Below are 23,523 nucleotides of genomic sequence, written 5' to 3'. Positions count from 1 at the left end.
CATAGCAACCGATAGAAATCGGTTTGCTAAATTTGTATGGCTTCATGTAAAAGTGTTATATTATAATATTTCTTGCTGTTCACTTCGTGCAATTCTATATATATATATGTAGATACATTTACCACCTTTTCGGGCTTCGTTTTAATTRAGCCCACAAGAAAGCTCTTATTCAGCTATGTTGTCCATTTATGTTTGTATGTATACCAGTATCTTTCTTTGTGGTTTCTAAGTAATGAAATATTTCCGGATGAGATTTCTATAAATAGATTCACAGCAGTTTCACTTTTCCTTTGTGTAATTTAATGTAAAGTAATCAGTTCTTTTATCAAGTGTTGCACAGAAACGGAACGGTAATTATGAAACTCTATATATCTTTAATTATAGGCTTACAAATGCTTTTATGTAATGAATTTCACTGATATTTACAATCCTTTATTAGCAAGAAGCTAAAGATTGCCGTGTAAGTGAAGTGAAATGTCGACGAACTGTCAAATATCCTCAAGTAAGAAAAAGCGCATTGCGGCTTAAAGCTGGGTGATGACATAAATATATACCCTATATTTATAATAATAAACTTTCCAATTGAAAAATATATTCAAACTTCATAGCTTCAGTACTTGTTTTACGTAGCACTGCAGCAGGTAAATTTAATATAGAGAAATAAATAAGAAAACGTCGACAAAGTTTTATATGTTTATTTGGTTTATTTGGCACGCACTCTAAAACCAACAGAAAGCCGTTGAGCTGATCGCTAAATAAAAACTTCCGAAAAATTATGCACTCGCAGTCCTGAAAGAAAATGTGAAAATTAATTTAAGAATCCATAAGAAAAACGTATTCTAAATAGTAATTTTTTCCTCCTACTTTTGGAAACCAAAAAAAATTATAGTGGAATTAAACCGGTTGGAAGTAATAAATAAAATATCAAAACTGATACAAAGCTTCTTTTTATTTCATCTACCCATTATTTCGTGGCAGCTATTTAGCGTTTTTTTCACATTTTCTCAGACAATTGACCTTAGTAATATATGTATGTACATACATATTTTTACACCATCCAAACGTAGTCATCTCAACAGACATAAAGCCCGCTGACCTCGTAAAAAAGTTTATGTTTAGACGTAAGAATTTTTGACGCAAATAAGGTTTTTAAATAATATTTTAAATAAAAAAAAAGTGATTGTTTGGGGCATAAAAAAGTAAGCTTATAACAAATTGCGCTAAAAAACTTTCTTTTTTCATGATGAAAATTAAAAACATATAAACTTGGTCAATTGAATATTTCACCTATGTAAATTTTGTGATTATGTGAGAAAGGTGTTCATACAAAATTGTAGATCTCTTCATTAACATTTCCATATAACTTTGATCTACTTAGCAATGAATTTTCCTACAAATAAAAGTGTTCAGAGCAAACAGCAAAAGTAGTTTAKTAGATATAGTTTTATTAGATTAAACTTTGTGCTGTAATACTAATTGGGCGTGGTCGCTCTAAATGCGATATAAAATGCATATAACAGCGATTTCTGTTCCGACTTTTGTGTTTGTATATCAGCGGGCTTACTATAGTATARCAATAACAACTTTTAAACAATTTAAACACTAATCTAAATTAAAATGATTAATGAGGTTTAAAAAAGTATTTTTAGACCTTTGTGTTATTAAATAAATGTGATAAACGCAATTTCCGTGCAATGAATTCAAGCGACACTGCCGTACGCCGCACCAGTTGTTGGTGATACAAGCAGTGAAAAGCAATTTCTCCGAGGTCTATTATCTGCCCATTAAAATCTGTTTTATAATTTCCATAAATATATAGACATAGTTATAAGCGTATGGATGTATATACRTATATGTATATATGAATATGTGTATGTGACTAGAAATTAGAGAATACAAATWATTAATTCATTTCTCCGACTGTTAGCTTATATGTATGGCATAACAAATCGATAAAATCATGCAAATTATATTAATATGCAAATACTTACAAACAAACATGTGAGTTTATGAGAAGGTGCGTGCACAAATACTCAAACAAGGCGATACTCATATGTATGTCTGTATAAGCATACCGGAGCATGGCTTCGTAAACTCTTTTTAAGGCCCATAAATGAAATGTGTAGGCTAATTTAATGTTAAGGAGTGTACGAGGCGTTTAATGGCATTCCACGCCATTAATTTCTGTTTACTCACAAGTGGACCTGTGTGTGAATGAGGTACGAATTTCGCTCGGCCACCTTTTGGCTTGTGAAAGTTGCCGAATAGCATTAAATTTTAAATGGTTCAAAGCCGTTAAATTCATACCTTAATTTCAATTCGTTGCGAAATCAATTTACATTTCAAAAGCAAATTGATACGAATGACTATTTTGAATTTGTGCCRTTGCGGCACATTGTGGGCATTTAAATAGCTTACTGATGTACATACATATGTACAGGTATGTAACACCGTCATAAATGCTTGTCCTTATGTGTTGGCATGGCTGTTCTTATGAACAATAATAAATTAAACGAATGCGAATTTTGCGCAACTTATAGGCTCTGTGTTAAATATGTATACATATGTCGGCATATGTACATATATAGTAAGTAAGTATCTATGTATGTATGTCTGAATAATTCATTTTGTAAGTAACAACGAAACTGTGAGGTATTGACCTGTTCATGCGTGTGCACACTGCGAGTCATCAGAAATTTTAAATTTGTCTTGAAGGCAAGTTTTTAAAATGGTAATTTATTCATGCGTGCGATTGACTATGATTCGAAAACTACAACAAAACCAACGGTACATACTCGCACAATACGTACTTATTTTACTTCATTGACCATGCTGATAGGCACTCGTCCCTTTGCCAGTAGATCCCACGGAAGCGATACAGACCTGTATACATCCGAACGTCGCGCAAGTCATGACTTTCCTACGGTATCACGAGAATAACATCACTCMTTGAGAGTGAGACGACATTTAACTWCYCTATGGCGTTTTTATCCACTTATAGATGCCCGGTCCTTTGGATTAGGTTTTATGTCTCTTCGATCTTCTRTCAGGGGCAATAGCAACATTTAGCTCACACTTAAGACTAACATATTTCCGATATAATGTGCAAATGAATAATTAAAATTGGCTTAGTGGTCCCTGACTTCGCTGAAAGAAACACAATTATCAGCTAGAGAAATTCTAACTCTACGAGWAACAAATATTAGTGGGCTTCAATACTGTTCAACATTTGTAGTTGTTGTGAAGTCGATTTTTTTCTTGGGACACGCATACCGCTAGCGCATTTGTAACGCATTGSCGTTTGATGGAATTTATCGGGTTAAATTTATTGCCTCAACTGCACAACCTTTGTATTGAAATGGCATTTTGACGTGTATACAGACACATATRTATGTATGTATGACGTTTCACATTACCCTGTGACTGAATGGTRTGCATGCGTGTGTGTTGTTGCAGGCGCTCGTGTTGAACATTCCGGTAAGTGTGCATAGAAGTAGGCTTTGGCCGGCATTTGTAATTTAATTTATGACATTTTGCTAATTGCAAATTTTTTCGTTTTTTCATTTTTCTCGTGTTTTCGCTTTCGTTTTTGCTGCTATTGCCATTAGCAATCCGACAATCGCTTGCACTTTGAGTTGTGTTGACGCCGTTTTTATCAAGCTCATTTATTAACATTCACCGTCATTGTATTCTATGTGAACAATCTATTTAAAAAGTCCAAAAGCATCGCACATGTGTAAAATTTCACCTTTGAGTAAGGTTTTTTTGACCACTCTGATAAACGTGGTACTAAAAATTCATAAGGCAAAATGAAAAGTGTCGATTATCAGCTTTCAAATTAGTAAATACCGATTCATTAAGTTCGAAACATTGTAGGTCTTTCATTAAGTGATCTTTCCATTATTCTGTGAATTATCGTATCTAKTATTTTTGACCTCTCTAAGCAGTTCAACTTCAGTTTATGAGATATCAAGTTTTTGTATGGAAAACTTTTCTATTTGACAAGATATCTTCACGAATTCACAAAACTGACACTAGAATATTTTTTTTCAGCCGAACTTTAAAGAAATACTGAGCTAGCTAAAAATCTCCCTGAAAGTATTTACCTAGGCAGGCTCAAAAGATAACATCGTCTTATAAGTTATTGCGATCTGAGTTCTTCTTTTCAGACTTTTAGAGAATGTTAGCTAGAGTGGAGAAGGAGGGAAGGACGAGAGGGGCTTATAGAGGGAAGAAGAAGTTGTCAAGGTTTATTATTTTATGTGTTATACTTACGCATACTCTTTGTTTCTTTTTGGCGTMTTACAAATGGCCACGATAAATCACTCCCTGAACTAACAACGTTCTGTTATACATACATATAGTGGCTCGAATTTCCAGCATTGTGAAGGGAAAGAGCGCTTGTTACTTATAACAACAAATATTTCACTATATGTTTAAGGTATCATAAAAAACAAATTTAACRTGCTAGGGAAAACGATATACAATCTAAAATGAGAGTCGCCTTTTCCGCAAGCATACTCCACGTATGATAAATCATAAATCAATGTAAAAATTAGTTACACAGCGGGCCACTGGGTACTACTTTGTGCGATTCCACGTTAGGCGACTGAAAATCGATGTAAAACGTAAATTGTGAAATGTTTGCCGGTCATYTATATAATATATAAGCTATAGTGATCCGATTCGAACAATGTGTTCGGAAATTGTAGCAACGACTTGGATAACAATCCACGTCCAATTTCATTAAGACATCTTGACCAATCACAAAGATTTCCATCGTGGTAAACTTAATATTCCACAGTTAACTTTAGTAGAAAGGATTCACTCCAAATGTGAATTCCCACTTTCACATCGGAATGATGTAATGCGATAATGTGGCTTCCAGATGTATTCGTAGCAGAGTTAAGTATACGAGTAGAAGGCAGCCGACGAAGAATTGCCATAGTAAGCGCGCGAGGACCCACGTAAGTTGGCGTGTGCTCTAATTTTTGTTTCAATTTTCCATTGGCATAAATAGTAGCGTTTATAAATACATTTATAGTTATAAGTATTATTCACAGGTGCATGATGTTTATAAAATCAACCTCTTCGTTGAAATAAAAACACGAATATTTTTCACTAAAACAACAGTGCGCATGTATGTGTGTATCACCCAGTCGGGTGTGTTCTGCAATTATCGTTAAAAACAAAATTATCCACAACACAAACTGGCCCATTACATATAATTTTTATGAATAGGTTAGAAGCGGTTACGCCGAGTCATAAAACCATTCAACTTAAGTGGGGCATTTGAAAAGGTGAAATTGTACAAGTGCCCCCACCCAGCAGCACAACGCCACAACGCCATAGTGTCGCTTGCCACTTTCAATAATGATTGCGGTTCCCTTCATAGTTTAACTGTGACGGTCTTTTTGTACTCCAACAACAATTCATTGCWTTCAGCTAGGCTCCGAGCAGTGTTATTAATATTAGCACACACTGAATATGTACAATAGCTACAACATATCGCACGTAATTCATTTAGGCACCTCGGTGAACTTGGTCAGTGCATTCCCCACCCAAATAAACATTCTCACAATTTTATTAGCCCCTCAAAATGCTTTCTAAGCTTCTTATTGACGAAAACCAACGCGAATGAGCAAAACAACAGTTCAATTGTTGCTGGGATCGGTATGAATAAATGCGGCTACTTAGTTATGAAGGCGAAGTTTTTCGTTATGGTGCTGATAATTGAAATTTATGCCGTTTTTAACATAATTTACGATATTTTWATTTATTTTTCTGTAGAAAATTCATCTTGATAAAGCATTTCGAATGAAAAACACATATAATGGATACTAATATGCATGGGCTCTGTAAATAACTACTCATTAAAATGTTATATATACACATTTATTAAAATATTACCTTATATTTTTGAGATAAATGTAATATCCACTTCGTAGCTATGTATTATAAATGCAAGAGAATTATGAAAACGAGATCCTTCTCAAATTGAAGGATCAAACTCTAGTCCTTGTTGGATAACTCTTTTATTAGTAAATTTCGAAAAGATTATTTCCCAAGACACTGCTACAATTTCTGATTATATTTTTCAGATCGAACCACTTTAGCTTAAAGCTGTCATTCAAATTGACCGATCAAAAACCGAATGGAAATATTTGTATACCATTTATGTTATAGAAATTCGCCGTGAAGAGTGCTGCCGTAGTTAAAATTTTTTTATTTGTTGTTTGGAAAATAGAATTTGGCACATTAAATGTTTAGTAACAGGGTTATGTTAATTAACATTTTTAAATAAAGTCTTTGTCTTCTGCATATAATTTGCATTTATTTGTTATTATTAAGAGGTCGCAACCCACAGAATCGCTCCTTACCCACAAAACAGTAATACAAGTTTCGCAAGCTTATGGATTTATATGAAGCGTATCAAACGCTCTACGATACTCCAAGGAGTTAGGATGTTGTTATTCGAACAAATTCACTTTTCAATCCGTCTTATATTTACCAAGAAGAATTGAGCTTTTGTTTGCTGAGTTTGGAAAATGCTCTTTGTCTCATGGTCATTTATTTGTGCGGTATTGAGTCCATCCATCCATGTCGTCTATCATAAGGTGCTGCACTGAGGAGAATCATTTCAAGTACATTCCATGCAGCAAAGCTCATGGACTCATCAAGCAAATTTATTGCCTATTATTGAKTTTTAGCGAAATGATAAAATGATGCAAGCAAATTTTATTACGTTAAATAAATTTACAACTAAGGTTTCATAAAAAACTAGCTTTTTTTATTATGAGTTCGTTAGACGGTGCAAAGTACGTCAGATCGGGCAATCAATCAAGAAACTAATTTTAAATTATTTCAAATTAGGTTAAATAAATGGTATATATGCGTATGTATTAATATTTTCTATTATCTGAAAGACAGTGTAGCAAACAGTTTTAAATTGATCTCGTCAAAAGTTCTCATTTGAAAATGAAAATTGTATTTCCTAACATTCGCAATTCGATACTTTTTATTGTGCAAATGAATWGTCGTCGCGGACTTATGGTGAGTAAGAAATCTTCATATCGTTATTATAATTTTTTTTATTTAATGTTCTTTTGGTATTTGGGTTCAGTTGTGAAGAATAATGTGTTCAAATTTCAAATCCATTGGAGCAAAGTTAAAAATCTTATGAAGTTTTTACATCGGATTTCAAAACTTTTAAGCGTTTTACTTACGACTAACGTCGGTGTCCTTTATGACATCAAAACTACTGCAACGATTCTTTTGAAATTTTCAACACAATTTCATACCTAATTTACGAGATAACGTTGGAGAGTTTTTTATTTTAATTTGTTCATTGTTTTCATTCTACAATAACATTTTAAGCTATTTTGAGACGTTTTGAAACGCTCCAAATTAATTGCTGCCATTATCATATTAGGAGTATTCGCCTGCTCTTGCAAGATTGCAGATTGCAAAAATACTATACGGAAATAGACAAGGGCACGAGAGCACCCATTGCAGGATCTAGTGATATAAGAACGGCTGATCCGATCAATTTATTGTAAATGACTATTGTGCATGGCTATTGTGAATTGGCGCACTTTGGGCATACATTTTTAACAAAAAAAAAACTGTAACAAATCTTTATAATTTTAGTAGAAATTATAAAATCTATTTAAAACTTACCTTTCTCAACAATTTAACGACGTAATATGTCTTTATGTGTAATGACAGCTTAAACAGGGTTGCCATTATATTTTTGCGTGACATTGCACGCAGCTATACATGGGTTTTGGTCTGACATATTTTACAGCCATTGCAAATAATTTTCTGCATGGGTTTGTTGTTGTGCCGGCGCACCAAGAGGAAATATATGAAATTCTTGCACTGTGCAAGGGTTTTGCAAGAGCAAGCGAATACCCCTATTGTTTGATATTTCTCCATTGAACAGAACWCTATGTACCACTACTTTTTACTAATATATTTTGAAAAAATATTTATTTTTATAATAACAAAAAACAAAAATGGACGTTCTTGTACACAAAATAGAAGTACCTGAACCTTAACACAATTGCATTGAACTTTTTCCAATGATCCAACATCACCAAGGCAAGTTTATCCTTCGAGATGGCGCCAAAAATCGAAAAACCACCCATCGATCTGTCAACAACGAATGAAATGCTCAAATATCCTTTTGCACCATCATTAAGGTCAATCAATAATCACACCCGATTTATCAATGTCTYGGATAATAATGCTATAATAATTTTAAACAAATTGTTCGRAGATTGCAGCKATGTTTTGGATAATAAGCTGTGCCAAATTTCACGATCATCAAATGAAAAAGTTTTCCATGCAACAACTTGGTTCCGATTGTTCAGTTTGTATATATGTAGCTATATAATAAAGTTGTCCGACATCGACTGTTTTGACAAATGAGTAGATTCTTGGGGAGAATAGATAGAAATAACATGCCATTGAACCTTAAAAAATGCAAAACGATGTGCTTTTCATGTAGAGCTGTAGACCGTACTTCAGTCGCAATACAAAACTTTAGGTTGGAACAAGTATGCAGTTTTCTTGTAACTATGGATCCCAAACTCAATTCGTATCTTCAAGCATCTTCCATGGACTTTAAAGCTAAAGGCGCTCTTAGTTTGGTTAAACGTTGGTCCAAATTTAGAGATCCGCTTACCACATAAATTCTTTTTACATCTCTGGAGACCTTACATTTATTACTATTCTCGTAGACTCCATTTAATGTTGAAAAGAAAAAATTACGTTCAATGCTTCTAACTTAAATTGTATATGCTTGTATTTAAAAGCGCTGCTGACAAAGGATGGGCTTGTCAACGGCATTTCTAAGAAATTTCACCCTTCCCAAACAAAGGTGGTGCTGTGTTCTCAGTAGTCGCTAAAGCCTTCGCAAAGAAATCAAAGACAGTTTTTGTAATGTATTGATCAAATCAATTTAGTATTTTTTTATTTAATTGTTGTTGTTTTTCTATATCATTCCAGCGTCTTTCTAGTTTTCATCCGTTATTTTGTAGATTTCTCTCGGCTCATTTCGCCATTTCCGYTTTATTTAATTTCCTGCATTTTTAAGTTATGTATGTATGTATATTCATATATGTATTCATGTTGGTTTGTATTTGTATTTGTATATGTATATATAGCTTGTTCTGCTGTTAATATGTATGCTTGTAATTGTTGTTGATTTTTTTGTGAGTGAGTGAWTATATAATAATAATTCCTTGTATCMTTGTAATCATTAAATATGCTACAAATTTATTAATTCTAATTAATAATTTATATTTATAGTATGTGTTTTCTTCGGTTTTCCATACATTTTTCTTCTTCCCCACCTTCATGCTTTCCGATAGCTTTGTTTAAAGCGTTTTGCTTTTCTACATTACAAACAAACTTAAGTCTTTACTATAGGTTACTATATATGTATATACACATATCTCTCTGTATATATACACATATACATATATATATACTATGTGTACATATTTATGTTTTACATTGGTTGTGTGTGTTTACATCTACATACATACCCATGTGATTTACAGGTTTGCAACAAAGGTATTTTACATTTTTACATATCAAACTCATAATAATACTCCTATATTTGTTATTGTACATAATGCAATAATTAATGATTTAAATAGAAAACTAAAAATTACAATAATAACATAAATGAGTCGAAAACGTTCGCTTCACTTGTCAATTAATGAATAATCAATATAAAACTACTATCACATTTAATTCATGAAACTATACGTGTTTGTATGTTTTCGTGTGTTTGTATGCTACATACATATGCATAAGTCTGTACCATTGTTGATATTACTAATGCGTGTCTATATACATATTTTCTTTTCTACATAATACATTTATGTAAGTGGATTTGTTTGTGATGTTATCATAATCTTCTCGGTTTTTTACTTCAAAATCAGCCAAAAAACTATACCCAAGTATACATGCATATGCACATATACATGTGTGCATTCGCTGATCTACAAGAGCCTGTGTATGTGTGTATAAATGCATATGATTATGCTTAACGGCTTGCAATGCATTTGCATATTCAAATTATATGGGAACATCCAAAAATAATATTTCGGAATACATATTTATTTAGTTATTTATATGTGTATGTATGTATGTATGCGTTTGGCAATTCKGTCTTCATGAAGGGCAAAATGCRTCWCATACACATACATATGTACATACTTACAAATTATAGCATATAGAGGTAGTTAGCGAGGCCTTCTCGGCTCGACTCTAACATTTTAGTTGGTAATTACTTTTGCATTCAGTTCTAAGTTATTACCGTTACGTTTTTATTTCGTATGAATGTCTATTTGTGAATGTGTGTATGTATGTATATATGATACATATGTATATATTTTTTTTGTATTTCACTTATTCAGTTCTAGTTCTATACTTTACTTGCAACGATATTAGCTACAATTGCCTGTGCCTGGAGTTCTTGTCTTAATGTCCGCGACGTTAGTTCTAACAAATTTGACTATCTTGTTGTTTAAAATGAGTAATCTGCAGAAGTTGCTGATCGAAGGTCAGGCATTTTCTATACTAAAGTAGCCTTCGCCTTCAATACGCCCCAACTARARTTCGATTTGCCGATTTCAAATCGCTTAAAGAAAAGGATGTGTGGCTTGGTGCTTTTTATGTTTGCCGACTCACGAAGCGCTGCAGGGCGCTCCTTCATTCGCACGCATGCGGGTACYTGTGGGTCCTTATGTCTGTAGATCTGTCTGTCCCAAATTCTGTATTTGTCATATCTAATGTGGCAGATGTGCTTATCATATCCCGTATGTACGAGTATGTATATGTATGTATATAAATAGTTTCAATAATTCTTCAGCATAGATATCTATTCGAATATGTTAATGTACTTTCTATTATACAATATCGTAAGCAGCCATATACATATGTATGTATGTATGCAAGTACTATGTATGTACTTTTATATAAGTCGCCGTCTACTTGTCATCTACATTTTTTTGTTTTTAGCATAATGGTTGCTCGAAAGCTGAAAGAGAATTTCTACGCGAGATATACAACGTCAGGGAAGAGAGTAAGTTTAAAACGCGCTTGACAAGCTGAACATACTGCATGCTTGCGGTCGGAACTCAGTTGTGGGCGTCTCAGTCTATTGTTATACGTGAAACGTACAATTTTCTGGCAATGAATTGTGTTTGCGACGTGAAATCTGGTCTGTGAGGCCTCGTTATTTAACAAAAGCAGTTTTATTCACCTCAGCAGTCGCACCTTTCCAAACAATCAACTACATGAGTGTTTGTGTTTGTGTATGTGTCTTTTGATAAAGTGATTTTTGTCTCCTGCAGTTCATCGCACTTTATTGCTATTACTGCCCACGATACCCTTCAACCGGTTACACCGACCCGTTTCAAATTTTAAATGTTTTCAACTGAAATGCGAGTAAATCCATAACAATAGATTCGTTTCAATGTTSACTTAACGAAAATCYTACAACCCCGCTTTACCYCGCTACCTGCCGCTTTGGCCGGTCCACCACGGTGGTGGTCAGCTGATCACCAGCCAGTTGCCATTGCTCTGCSGCTGTTTGCTCATCGTCAACCAAACTTCAACCCATTTAATTTGCTTTTAAGTGCTTCCTCCGCTCAACCGACATTAGATATTGTTGTTGCAGGCGCTTTTGTAGTATAATTTCGTGTTTCATGCTGTCATGTTTCCGTTCTACATACTTTCTGGCGTAATGCATGCTAGAGCCATTTGAAGTTTACATGTTTCTATGCGGCATAATCAATAATTTTATATATCTACATAATATATATTGTATGTATATATGTACGTACGCACATAGGTGTATATGTATATGCGCTTTGTATACGCGCATGCGCTGCTAACTGTGACTTCCCGTATGCATTGATTAATTAGTAAATTGTTATTGCTCATAGAACAGCTAATATGGAACATTAATTACCTCATTGCTTCATGTGTATATTTATACATRCTGTAGTATGTACATATGTATGCAGCTAATTATTATTATTATTATTTTGTTGAGTGCTAATTGTATTAAAAGTATTCTTGTAGCTAGTATTTGTCATACGTAATGTTCAGTCAACGCGTACGTATGTCTGTTCCGTAACAGTCTTGGAGGAACTTAGTCGGGGACGGTCGCTGAGATTTAAGCCTGAATTATGCAAGTTAACACCCCAAACTATAGCAATTCATACAWTTCATTTCCGATCCCAAGCTTACTTAAGCAGAAACATATTAATTACTTAGAACTGGCGCTGCATGCGCGAGCATAGCATTTATTGTGAAGTAGCAGACTTTATTTTCACAAGCGGCCGTCATAATCAAAATTAGTGACCTGCTTAAAAGCAATCTGGGAGACTTTTGCTGACGAACTTTCGCTGATCAGCAAGTGGTTGCTTTACATAGTAGCTTACAACAACATTAATATAGAATTAAACTAACCAATTTTGTATAAATAGAAGTGGCATGTAATTGTAAGAAGCGTTTTGTRTACTAAGCGTGTTGAATATACAACGGAAAGTGACCACGAAAATTTGTTCTTTTTTTAATTGTCCCAACTCGTAAGGAGAAACTTTCAGAAGCAACGTCGTTGCGACAGAAAACTCTACCCAATCATTGATACTGCCGCCAGCGCTGCATACCGCCAGAAACACTCTTTGACAGATTCATTTGTATCACTAAATCCACTGAACACACAAAGTAGACACAATTAATTATAGATACTTGCATTCACGAGTGCAAATGCAGCAACAAAGTCAGCCTCGTTATTAAACGAGGCTAATTATTTAGCAAGAGCAATATTCYCAGCTCAACCAAAAAACAAAGCGAAACTAACAATCATCCAGTGACTCGAAATAAATATGTACTTAAAACGAAAAACAGCAATTTTAAAAAATGAATTCACATAAAAGGCGTTGGACTGCCGCTCGGTGGTACAATGTACGCTAAATGTGYATACCTACATACATATGTATGTGCGTGGTGCGTTGTCAAGTCATAAAACCGAAATTTGTGTGCGAGTATAATTTGTATATTTAATTTAAATTTATAATTTCTGTGGGGCTGACCCAAATGCGGGCAGTCTCATTGAAATAAGGCGCATAATGAATAGACAAAATAAATAAAGTAATCATAATACGCCAGCGACAGACAAATCGGCCAAGCGACAACAACAACCCAACTGCGACTGGTCATTTGGACAACGTAAGACGACAGGAGGCCGGCGGACAGAAAGGCGATCCGCCGAACGCGTCATGTTTGAAAAATTAAGCGCACACAAAAACACCCGCGGATCTACCAATCTATGTATGTTTCTATATATATGAAACCAAAAACAATTATAAAACAAAACACATTTCCATTCATAATATAACTTTTGAATATGAATTATTTTTATTTAATCTCTTTTCAATTAAATTACTACTACACTAATATATTTTATAGCGCTGTTAATTTGGGAATTTCACAAGCGTGTGTATTAAATTAAATATCACATCAATTAAGGAATTCAAGAAAGTGCTGATGAAACGAAAGCTCTGAAGGTCATTCGTTTCTGCTGATAAACGCGCTTTCGAACGAACTCATGAACTACAAACAACAAATGAGATTTGGACAACAACAAGTACACATACATATTTACAGTGAATAAAGCAGTACAAACTTAAAATTTTATTTAAAAAAAGGAGGAGAGAAAAAGTAAAGCATTAATACAAATTAAGTACTGACGGTCATGCAGATACGCTTTTCCATGTACGTGTGTGTGTGTGTGTGCCTTACACTTTTACGGAAAACGGGCGTCTGKAACGTTAAGCAATTCACTTCGGCAAGTACACACAAATTCGATTTTATTTCTCTTCGCCGCGGAAGGCCCATAAGCTTGGTGGGCTTTACTGCATATTTAAGTTATTTCAGGTTGCACCGCCAAAGCACGCAAGCAAGTAACATGGAACAGGTCTTGAAAGCGTCTGCATTAAATAATCAGAGGCGCACACACATAYAATACATACAATGCATACAAATAACAYGCGTCGGCTAAATTTAAAATGCCGACGGCATTCTCAGCTGCCAATACGGTCGACATGTGCTAGTATCCTAAATAGATGCACGAGCCGTCGGCGAAACATTGCTTCGGTACAATAGGACCGCCTGGGCTTACACACCTACAAATGCTTTCTACCCTATAGCTTTTATTGCAAGCGTTTAACAATAACGTTGAAGCATTTAAGTATGTTCGTTAAGCATGTAACTGTTCGATTCGTCGATGGTGTAGCGTTACGGTACATAAATATCGGCAATTTGTTGCATTTTCTAATAGTATAGTCTTATTTCCAAACATTTTCTAATGGGTTCTTTATCAATATAACAATTTAGCAGCTATCGCTTAACATTAATTTTTCTCTTATAATTTTTATTTATGTAATTTTGGTTAGCTTTTTTGCCTTTTTATGTTACGAAATGCGCTATCTGGCATTTGAAAGTAATCCATAAGTTTGTTTAACAAATAATTTTACCATTTATACTACCACTACTCCATTAAACGCGTTGCGTGGTATCGGCTAACTCCGAAAGCTATGTGACTTGTTCATTTCAACTGTCTAATGTCGACCAAAGACCCGGTGTAGAACGGCGCACACGCGCTCAACCTTACAGCGTTCACAAGAAGCAATTTGCTAGCTGCACTGCACTTAATCACTTGGTGGAACACTTACAGTTTTCACTACTGCTGTTTTGCTACTGAGGCTGCTGTTGCCGCAACTGTTGTGTCAGTGGTTCAAGTCGATCATACATTGTAGCAGGAAATCTGCTGTAGATGCTGGAACGATGGCGTGGCCGCGAACTGTGGAAATGTTTGGCCGAGATTAGCTGCTGCAGCGACGGCTGCCACATTCGTTGTTGTCGCGGACAAGTAAGGATGCATGCGCTGCGATCGTAAGTACTGCCGGTATTTGCCGCTCAGCTTTTCATCACGTGTGTAGTGTGTACTTATCGTCGGGGTGGTATCAGGCCCAGCCTGATAGTTGCTAGGAACTGTTGCCATTGGGCTGCGATCGACCATCAGCGCCGACGCTGTGGACGAGGTGGCCGCTGAGGCTGACGCCACGCTGCTGGGATCGGCCCACATCGCCCCAGTGGGCAAACAATGCATTTGCTGCTGTTGTTGCTTTCCGTTGTGAAGCGTGGCTACGCTGCTAGCTGCCGTCGCAGCACTGCCACCGTATACGCCGCCGGAAATCATGGCATCTCGTTTGCCTACTGCGGACAGACTTTTGCCGAATAAGGTGGGCGTGCTGCGTGGTGCCAACATTTGGCTGGAGTGGACAGCAGCCGCAGCCGCGGCTGGTGTCATCGAAGAGCGAGCGGCTATCGCTGCCAACTGGTCCCATTGTGAGGCATTCTGGCTTAGAATATTCTGCTGGCTTTGAGAGGTAACGGCGGCTGCTGCGGCGGCGGCGGCGACGGCCGCAATCGAAGCAGTTGTGCTTTGGCTTGGACGCTGCAGTTGCTGTTGCTGATGCACTTGGCTGGCATTGCTAGCAACAGCGCTTGCGGCACGGCTTTGGTTACTACGGTGATGCACAGCAGCCGCGGCTGCTGCTCTCCTCACTGCACTGGCGTGCTCAATATACACCGCTGTTGAGGCAGAAGAGGATGGTGGAGCAGATGAGGCAATGCTAGCTTGTTGTTGCACCACTTTTTGTTGCTGCGTTTGTTGTTGATGGTGGCTCAAATGGTGATGCGCCACTACCACTGGATAATGCGCTTGTTGGGACATTTGCGACATCTGYTGCTGTTGGAGCTGCTGCTGCTGCTGCTCCTGTTGTAACTGTGACTGCTGCTGTTGTTGAGTTGACTGTCGCAATTGTTGCTGCTGCAGCTGTTGTTGGTATTGAGCAACTACTTGATGCTGCTGCAAGTGTTGCTGTGTCTGGAGCTGCTGCTGTTGCTGTATAACCTGAGATTGACGCGCAGCTGCACGACGCGCTGATGAGCCGGTCGCAGTTGCACCAGACGTACTCGCCGCCGATGACGCCGCCCCACTCGTGGCCGTCGACGTTGAGGAGCTACTTAAGCCACTCACCAACAACGCAGTGTTGCGCGCTGACGCCGGCATATTGTTAACAAAAGGACTGCGCCGTTGCGATTCCATTTTACGAAAGTAACAGGGATGGATCATCAGCAATGGCTCTACTCGTTGGCCTACCGGTGGTTTGGGTTGATTTGGTAATTCGTACTCTACGCTGCAGTCTACATGCAATGGAATGGAATAATCTTTCTGTGGTGTCGCAGTGCCGCCGGAGCTGATGATCGCCACCGTTGTACCAGCCGACAACGTTGCACCATTACTAATGTTGGTACTGCTGTTGCTGTTACTGCGACTGTTGGTGATGTTGGCACTGCCAATRTTGGTGCTGCTTATAACTGAGTTGGTGGCGGCGACGGCGGGGGTGACTGTCGAGGCATTACCACCTCGGCCAGCCGGCGTCGCCGCCGCCATGGATGTGGACGACGACGACGTTGTCACACCATTGGATGATTGCGAGTGATGTTGCTGCTGGTGGTGCTGATGTTGTTGCTGCGTGTGGTGGTAAATTTGCTGTTGTTGCTGATGATGTGTTTGCTGCGACTGCTGTTGTTGTTGGTGGTGACTATGGCTGTGATTGAGCTGAGTATGGTGATGATGTTGAGCACTTAGCAACGCCGCTGTGGACATGCTGTGTGGTAAAGACATTTCATAATTGGCGTAGCACGCAGCCATCGTCATTTTGGCAATAGTTTCGTTAATAATTTTTGCGATCTTAAAGACTGGCTTTCACACACAAGTTTCCCACTTCTTTTTATTCACATGGAATTCGTTATAAACACTACCCCGCAATTTCTTTTATTTTATATCATAAGCTCTCTTCACAATATTGCGGGTGAATTCACATGGAAGGACTCAATTTTAACAAACACAATCTAACTTTATTGCTGCTTAGCTTGCTTTTGCTTTTGTTTTTGTTGGCACTAATTTCCTTGTTTGGGTTATTTCTTTTATAGTAAAGCGTAAGGAGTTGCGAAATATTTACGAAATGTATTTCGAGCACAGAATTTTTGCTTTTGATTCTTGCTATATTTTGAATCATTCAATTCAATTATTTTCTTGCACTTGTTATCTTCAGGCACTGGTGTTTCAAATGACGATAATAATTTAATGTAATTTCGAAACTCAAACAATACACAACTGACACTAGCGACGGTTATCCAAAAGGTTGCTGATGCTATCAAGTAATATCTAAACGGTATGGCAATCAACATTCAATATATTCTACGATTCGCGGTTGCTTTTGGAGCTTTTCTTGTAGTGAAACTATGCTTGTTAATGGAATGCAAAGCTGACACCAGCTCTATATATACAGTTGATATTACTCCGCTAGATGTGCAGGTATGCGCAGATCCTTTTGTGTGGATGGGGTGWTTCTTGTTAATTATATCAGGAACGTTAATCCATATGTTGCTGTTGTTTACTTTGTTATATCATTTCCTTGTGTTTTATTTAGCAAGTATGTAGGTAGAAATATATATTTACTTTTTTTCTTAATTACTGGTATTTTAGGCGTATTCTATGTAATTTATTCTACATATATTTATTTCACATGAACTAGTTATTTAATTTTTAACGTATTTAGTCAACCCGTAATTGCGAATGTGGTTTTGTTGCTTTAATTGCATTGGCTTCGCGTTCTTCTTATTATTAATTATTATATTATTGATTTTTTGTATTGTTGTATTTTTGGAATAATCCTTGTCGTTACTTTTTATCAGTCTTTACTCACGAAGAACTAAAAATACACTTTGCTTTTGTAATTGTCTTTTTTCTTACAAAAAAATTAATCAGCCTTAATTTAATTATCTTTGCGTCTGTGTGTGTGTTGGTTTAGTTGCAACTGCAATGAGCTGTAATGTTGAATTAATTAGATTTGCTTTACGTGACGGAGACGCTAATGTTTTTCCTTTATTCACCGCTTTACCGACCGTCTATTTACTATGACCAATAATAAGTGTTGTGAAAAAAATTCTTAATGTCTGCTCTCGTTTACTATCTGGTAGTTTATGGTTCAGTATTCTTCTTCGGCGTCGTCTCTGAGCTCTGAATTCTGTGGCAGTAAAGTTGAAGTCGACTGCGGCAAATACGGGAATCGGCTGTGTATGTGGCTCTTCCCACTCCGTTCTCCTTGCTTACTGTTAGTGGTTACTATTCAGCGTATGAGCGCTCACTTTGAGTGGTTTGGCGTTTCACTCAGTTTCGCGCGTCTGCACTTGGGTAGGTTCTGAGTGCCACGACAGCTGATTTTATTGTTGGCACTGCTGCAGAAAATCGATTCCCTTTACAATCTTTTTATTACGGTTTTTTAAGAGTCCAACAACAAACGACCCGCAGAGATGGTATGTTCGTATACCTACTTAGTCCTTCGCTTTAGTGTTTGTTTTTGTTTGTTCAGAACGCACTCAAAGACGGTTATACAGACTTGTTATCTCTTTCAGACATGCACAGTTCGTAATAGACGATTAATATACCACCGACAGACGGGCGAACTGACGTACCGTTTAAATGACACACCGCGCGACAATACAACTGACTCTTAGCGCACACGATCAAAGAAACAGTTGCAACGATTGTTACGCCGTTCACGTTCTCACTGACTTCGACGTTTCAACTCTGTAAGTGCATAACGTTAACAAGTAAGTAGCAGCGGTATAGAGTCACAACGCCCTTTTTGTCTGGCCTTACAAACGTATTGAGGTCAGAATTTGCTGTTGCTTTTCGTAGGCCACGACAATCTTCTACGAGTGTGAGCGTACGAAAATCTTTTCTGTACCACTTTGGTGTTAAGTCTTCAAAGTTTCACTTCAGAATTACACCCTTTGCATGTTTTATCACAATTTGTTATTATTCTTGTTCCTTAACTATTGCAAGTCGTTTTCGCTTATAATCCAAATTAATTATAGAAAGATATCGTACATTAAGTTCTAGTTTTTGGCTTTGTAATGTTTTTTAAATATTTTGATACTTTGCTGAGCTCTTCAAACGTCGCGACGCGTTCACTCCAATTAACAACAAATGTGACTTTTGCGAACGAGCTCTCTTAACCGACTGTGGCCCCAATGCRATACGGCCTGCGGAATAGATGGTTTTGTCGTTGGCTTTTGGCAGCGCGCAGCTGACGAAAACAGCTGAGACAAGACACATTTGGRTGATTTGGAATAGTTGCGCTGAATACGTAGCCTCTCTGAACCTCRGAGTGTCGAATGTATGCTCACTCTCCATTTAATTAAACACTTCTTCACACATGCATGCATGATGGGCGCGAGTAGGTGCTCTCCAACAAATCAGCTGTTTTAATGGCTGACTGAGAAGAGCGCGCACTTCCTTTCTAATCGTGAGAACGGAAGCGCATCCACATGAACCAATTGCATGCCACTGCCGGCGCTCGCTTTCTTAATAACCACCACCGTTACACTACCGCCATTACTATTGCCCCCACCAACACAAGAAACCAATATATGCTTTTGCTGCTTATTCCGCTTTGTCGTACTACTCAAATGCTTGGAGTTAGACGTACAACCTCACATACTTACATACCTACTTCAGTAGCATTTCTTTTTCCATTTTTACAATTCAGCCATTACGGCAGCCATCTTTACATTTGAGAAATTGTTGTTTGTTGCATGAACATCCCAAGCSATGCGGATGTGTGCCGGTATATGTGCACGACTAACTTCGCTCTTTCTCATACTCGCTCACTCACTCAATTCCACGGCACAATTGTTGGCCCGACAAACATGCCGGTGACGATGAGCGCCACTGGTGTGCTCTGGAACCACAACGCCTGCGACGRCTATGGCCAAACAACGACGACGACTGAAGGGCTTCATTACTTTGTTGCATTGTTTGTTGGTGCCACTGCCATGTTTTTCACTGCATTTACTTTAGCTTCGTTTGTGTTACTTCTGCACACACGCATACGGTAGATGTATTTGGTTGCGCGGATGTAGTGTTGTACTAACTTTGTTGCTGCGTTAAATACGGTGTCAACATGTGCACATGATTTGTGATTTGATTTGTTTTGATAGCGCCATTCCTTTCTAAAGCTAATGTTGCTATCGCGCTCCCACACACGCATGGTGGAATAGCGGCGGCAAAACAGCGACGACTCTCGCCTTTAAAAATCGCAGACTCAATTTGCCACTGCGATTTTCGGTGGATTTATACACCAGTTAGTTTTAAGATATTATATATGCGCCGAATAAAGTTTCGTGTATTTGGAATGCCACATTTTTCGTGCCCTACGTATACACATACATATGTATAAATACATACGTATGTATGTATATTCTTATTCAACCTACATACAGTTTCGAGCGAATTGATATACATTTAGCAGGAAATCTTRAAATATATGTACATAGTGATGTAACGGAAGCTTGGAAATACCTACCWATGGGTGGTTCCTAATTCAGATTGTCAGCTGATGACTTTGTTAGTGTCATACTGCAGCACTAACCAACACATACTTRTATTTAAAGACTGGATGAAAAGGCTGCAGACCCAAATATCGATTCAGCACTGGAAACCTAGAAAGAAATCAGCCAAGAGTGCATTCTAATTCCAACTTGTATTCCATATAGATTTTATTSTAAAACGAAAATTATCAAACATTTTAAAGTAAATCCCTCCATAGCACAAGTTTTTTACCCCATTTTTCATCCTTCATTTGAYCTAAGTACAAGCACAGGTACAGTTATTTCAGTAAAATAAACTTTGGTAAATGGTGCTCAAACTGATATGATTGAGATTTTGAAATCATCGACCACCGCCATAGCAACTATGTAGTTGTTGTAATATCCCATTATTATGAGCATAGCTAAGATGAGTTAATAATAGTTCACAGATCGGAGCTTAGTATTTTTGGTTATGGAACCTTTGACATTACGGATGAAGTTTAAAGTGAGATATTTCCAGTTACTGACTCCTTTACCCTTACAATACCCTCTTTAATACCTTTTTTTTTATTCATAGAACATAACAGCTTTATGTAATAATTACATTCAACTTAGCATACATTTACATACTTTAAGCTTACTATGTAAGAGCCGTCGGCACTGCAGTACCGTGCATACATTTGTACATGTATTATCATTCTTCACTAAAGTATTATCACATAGCTCATAAAATCATTTAGCAACAAAAATTAAAAAATATTTTAAAAATTATGCTATGTAAAAATAAGATATACATATATACTGATAATTTAACTGAATATCATCGTTCACTAATTTTCTGGCATTTGAGCCATAACTAACAATAACATTATCATAAAAAAAAATTATTTACAATGCTGAGGCATAAAAAAGCTCTAGAGTAACACATAATATTGATACGAATTTACGTTAACTTCGGTGGTACTGAAGCAATAATACCCTTCACAGGAGCATTTTTTATGTAGGTATRGAATTTTTTTTTCTGATTTGYACGGCAGCTATATGCTATAGTAGTCCGATATCAGCGGTTTCGATAAATGATCAAATTTTTGGGGAGAGAAGAACGTACGATATCTCTAAAATTGAGGAACTAAAACATGTATTTACAGACATACGGACAGCTTGTCATGCTGATCAAATAAAAAACCCATGAAATATATATATATGGAACATATTTGTATTGCTGTTTCGAAAAACATAAATAATAGGAAAACAATTTGTGTACACTTTGGTTGTCTGGTTTATCGACATTCAAATTTCCTAAGTGCACACTTGAATATGAAAAGGTGGGAGAATCGTAAATATTTGATGAATATTTCCTAATTTGTTTTATTCTATTTTTTCTTTATTATAAGGTTATTTGGTTTTGTAGTGCTGTTCTCAATCTGACTACAACAACTTCGAACTTGATGAAGAAATTGAAAGCATTGAATAATTTTTGRATGAATTGTCAGCATCAACACCAGRGATATCCCTTSAGGTACATATATAGTACTCTGTAAGTTATTTGGGGTCTAGGGCCAGTTTTCAAACGATTTCATGCATTTTAGGCACWAAGATCGTAAGACCATCGTATTAAATAAAACGCTCTCTGATTTTCATTTAGATAACTCACTCCTCAGGCCAAAATATATATGTATAATAAACCAAACGAAGATTCTGGAAGAATGACTGATACAAGTGTACTATTGGTGCTGGCAACTGTGAGTATTGAACGTTCTTGCTTAAAGTGATAAACCGTACAATAAAAGTGCCCAAAATTAAATTTTTGTGAGACGCTAGAAAATGAAAAACACAAAATTGACATATCAAAAATTCATAAATTCTAACATAAAGCATATATAAAATAAAAAAGAAGAAAATAAATGAAAGGAAAATTTGAATTGAAATTAAAAATATTTGCAAAGATTAAAACCAATCTTGTGAAATATTTATACCTACCCCCAATATATGGGCTATGCAAGGTAATTAGAAAAAATATAAAATAAGAAATTACAACAAAAGAAGTGGAGTCAATAGCCTGAAATATATTTAGTACCAATTGTGCTTTTAAATTTTAATCCGCAAGGATCACTGGCATATCATATCATATCATATCAGTGTAAAAATTATTCCAAAACATTTAAAACAGTAATGTGAAAGTCTGTAATAGAAAAAAATATCCGCAAAATTTGTAGAACTTATAACTTAAAACTTTAAACGAAATATAAGAAAATTTGAATAAATTTTTCCAAACAAGTATTTCTTTACCGGTACATATGTACATATATATAAAAAAAGAAAATCAAACTAATAGAGCTAACGAATGAATAGCTGATCTCTTGACCAATAACCATACTTAACAAAAGCGTACTTAAACAAAGGAGTGTGACCAAGGTTCGGAATTTATGAGCAACATCTTCATAGAAAAGTAACACTGTACAGGATTTGTCCGGAAGTAATAGGACAGATTTTCTTCCGGACAAGCATTTTCACCGACGTGTTTCTGTGACATACTCAAGCAGGCTTACCCAGATGTTGCTTTAGCGAGAAGTGGTGTGTTTCGGTGGTACCAGGCTTTTTTTTGGAGGGCCGGGAAGAGGTCACTGATGAAGACCGTGCTGAGAGACCTGTGACTTCGAAAAACACCGTCAATGTGACTAGAGTGCGCAAAGTTTTGAACTCAGACCGTCGAATAAGTATTCGTTTAATTGCTCAGATGTTAAATTTATCAAAATCTGTGGCTTATGACAATGTGACTTGAATATGCGAAAGTGAGTGTGAAGATGGTCCCAAAAGTGCTCACTGATGACCAGTAATTGCGGCGAGTAGAAGTATGCCCAGAAAATTTGAATAGGTTTAGAAGTGACCCCCAATTTTTGAATAACGTTATCACAGGCGACAAGTAAAGGTACTTTGAGTACGATGCTGAGACTAAGAGGCAATCTTCTGAGTTTTGAGACAGCAGAG

The 23,523-nt window shown here is 36.6% G+C and overlaps 1 protein-coding gene across 1 annotated transcript; it reads right to left on the bottom strand.

Annotated features, from left to right (window-relative positions):
- Positions 1-9,535: 9,535 nt before the first annotated feature.
- On the bottom strand, positions 9,536-19,181 carry LOC108966125 (centrosomal and chromosomal factor). Its single transcript, XM_018928880.1, has one exon. It carries the CDS (start codon positions 16,814-16,816, stop codon positions 14,834-14,836), a length of 1,983 nt encoding a protein of 660 aa, XP_018784425.1. The 5' UTR covers positions 16,817-19,181; the 3' UTR covers positions 9,536-14,833.
- Positions 19,182-23,523: the final 4,342 nt, after the last annotated feature.

The sequence above is a fragment of the Bactrocera latifrons genome, unplaced genomic scaffold, assembly GCF_001853355.1.
Source record: "Bactrocera latifrons isolate USDA-ARS-PBARC rearing strain unplaced genomic scaffold, ASM185335v1 scaffold_156, whole genome shotgun sequence".
NCBI classification, from domain to species: domain Eukaryota; kingdom Metazoa; phylum Arthropoda; class Insecta; order Diptera; family Tephritidae; genus Bactrocera; species Bactrocera latifrons.
Note: the sequence above shows the minus strand (reverse complement) of the source record. Positions and strands in the feature narration are given on the sequence as shown.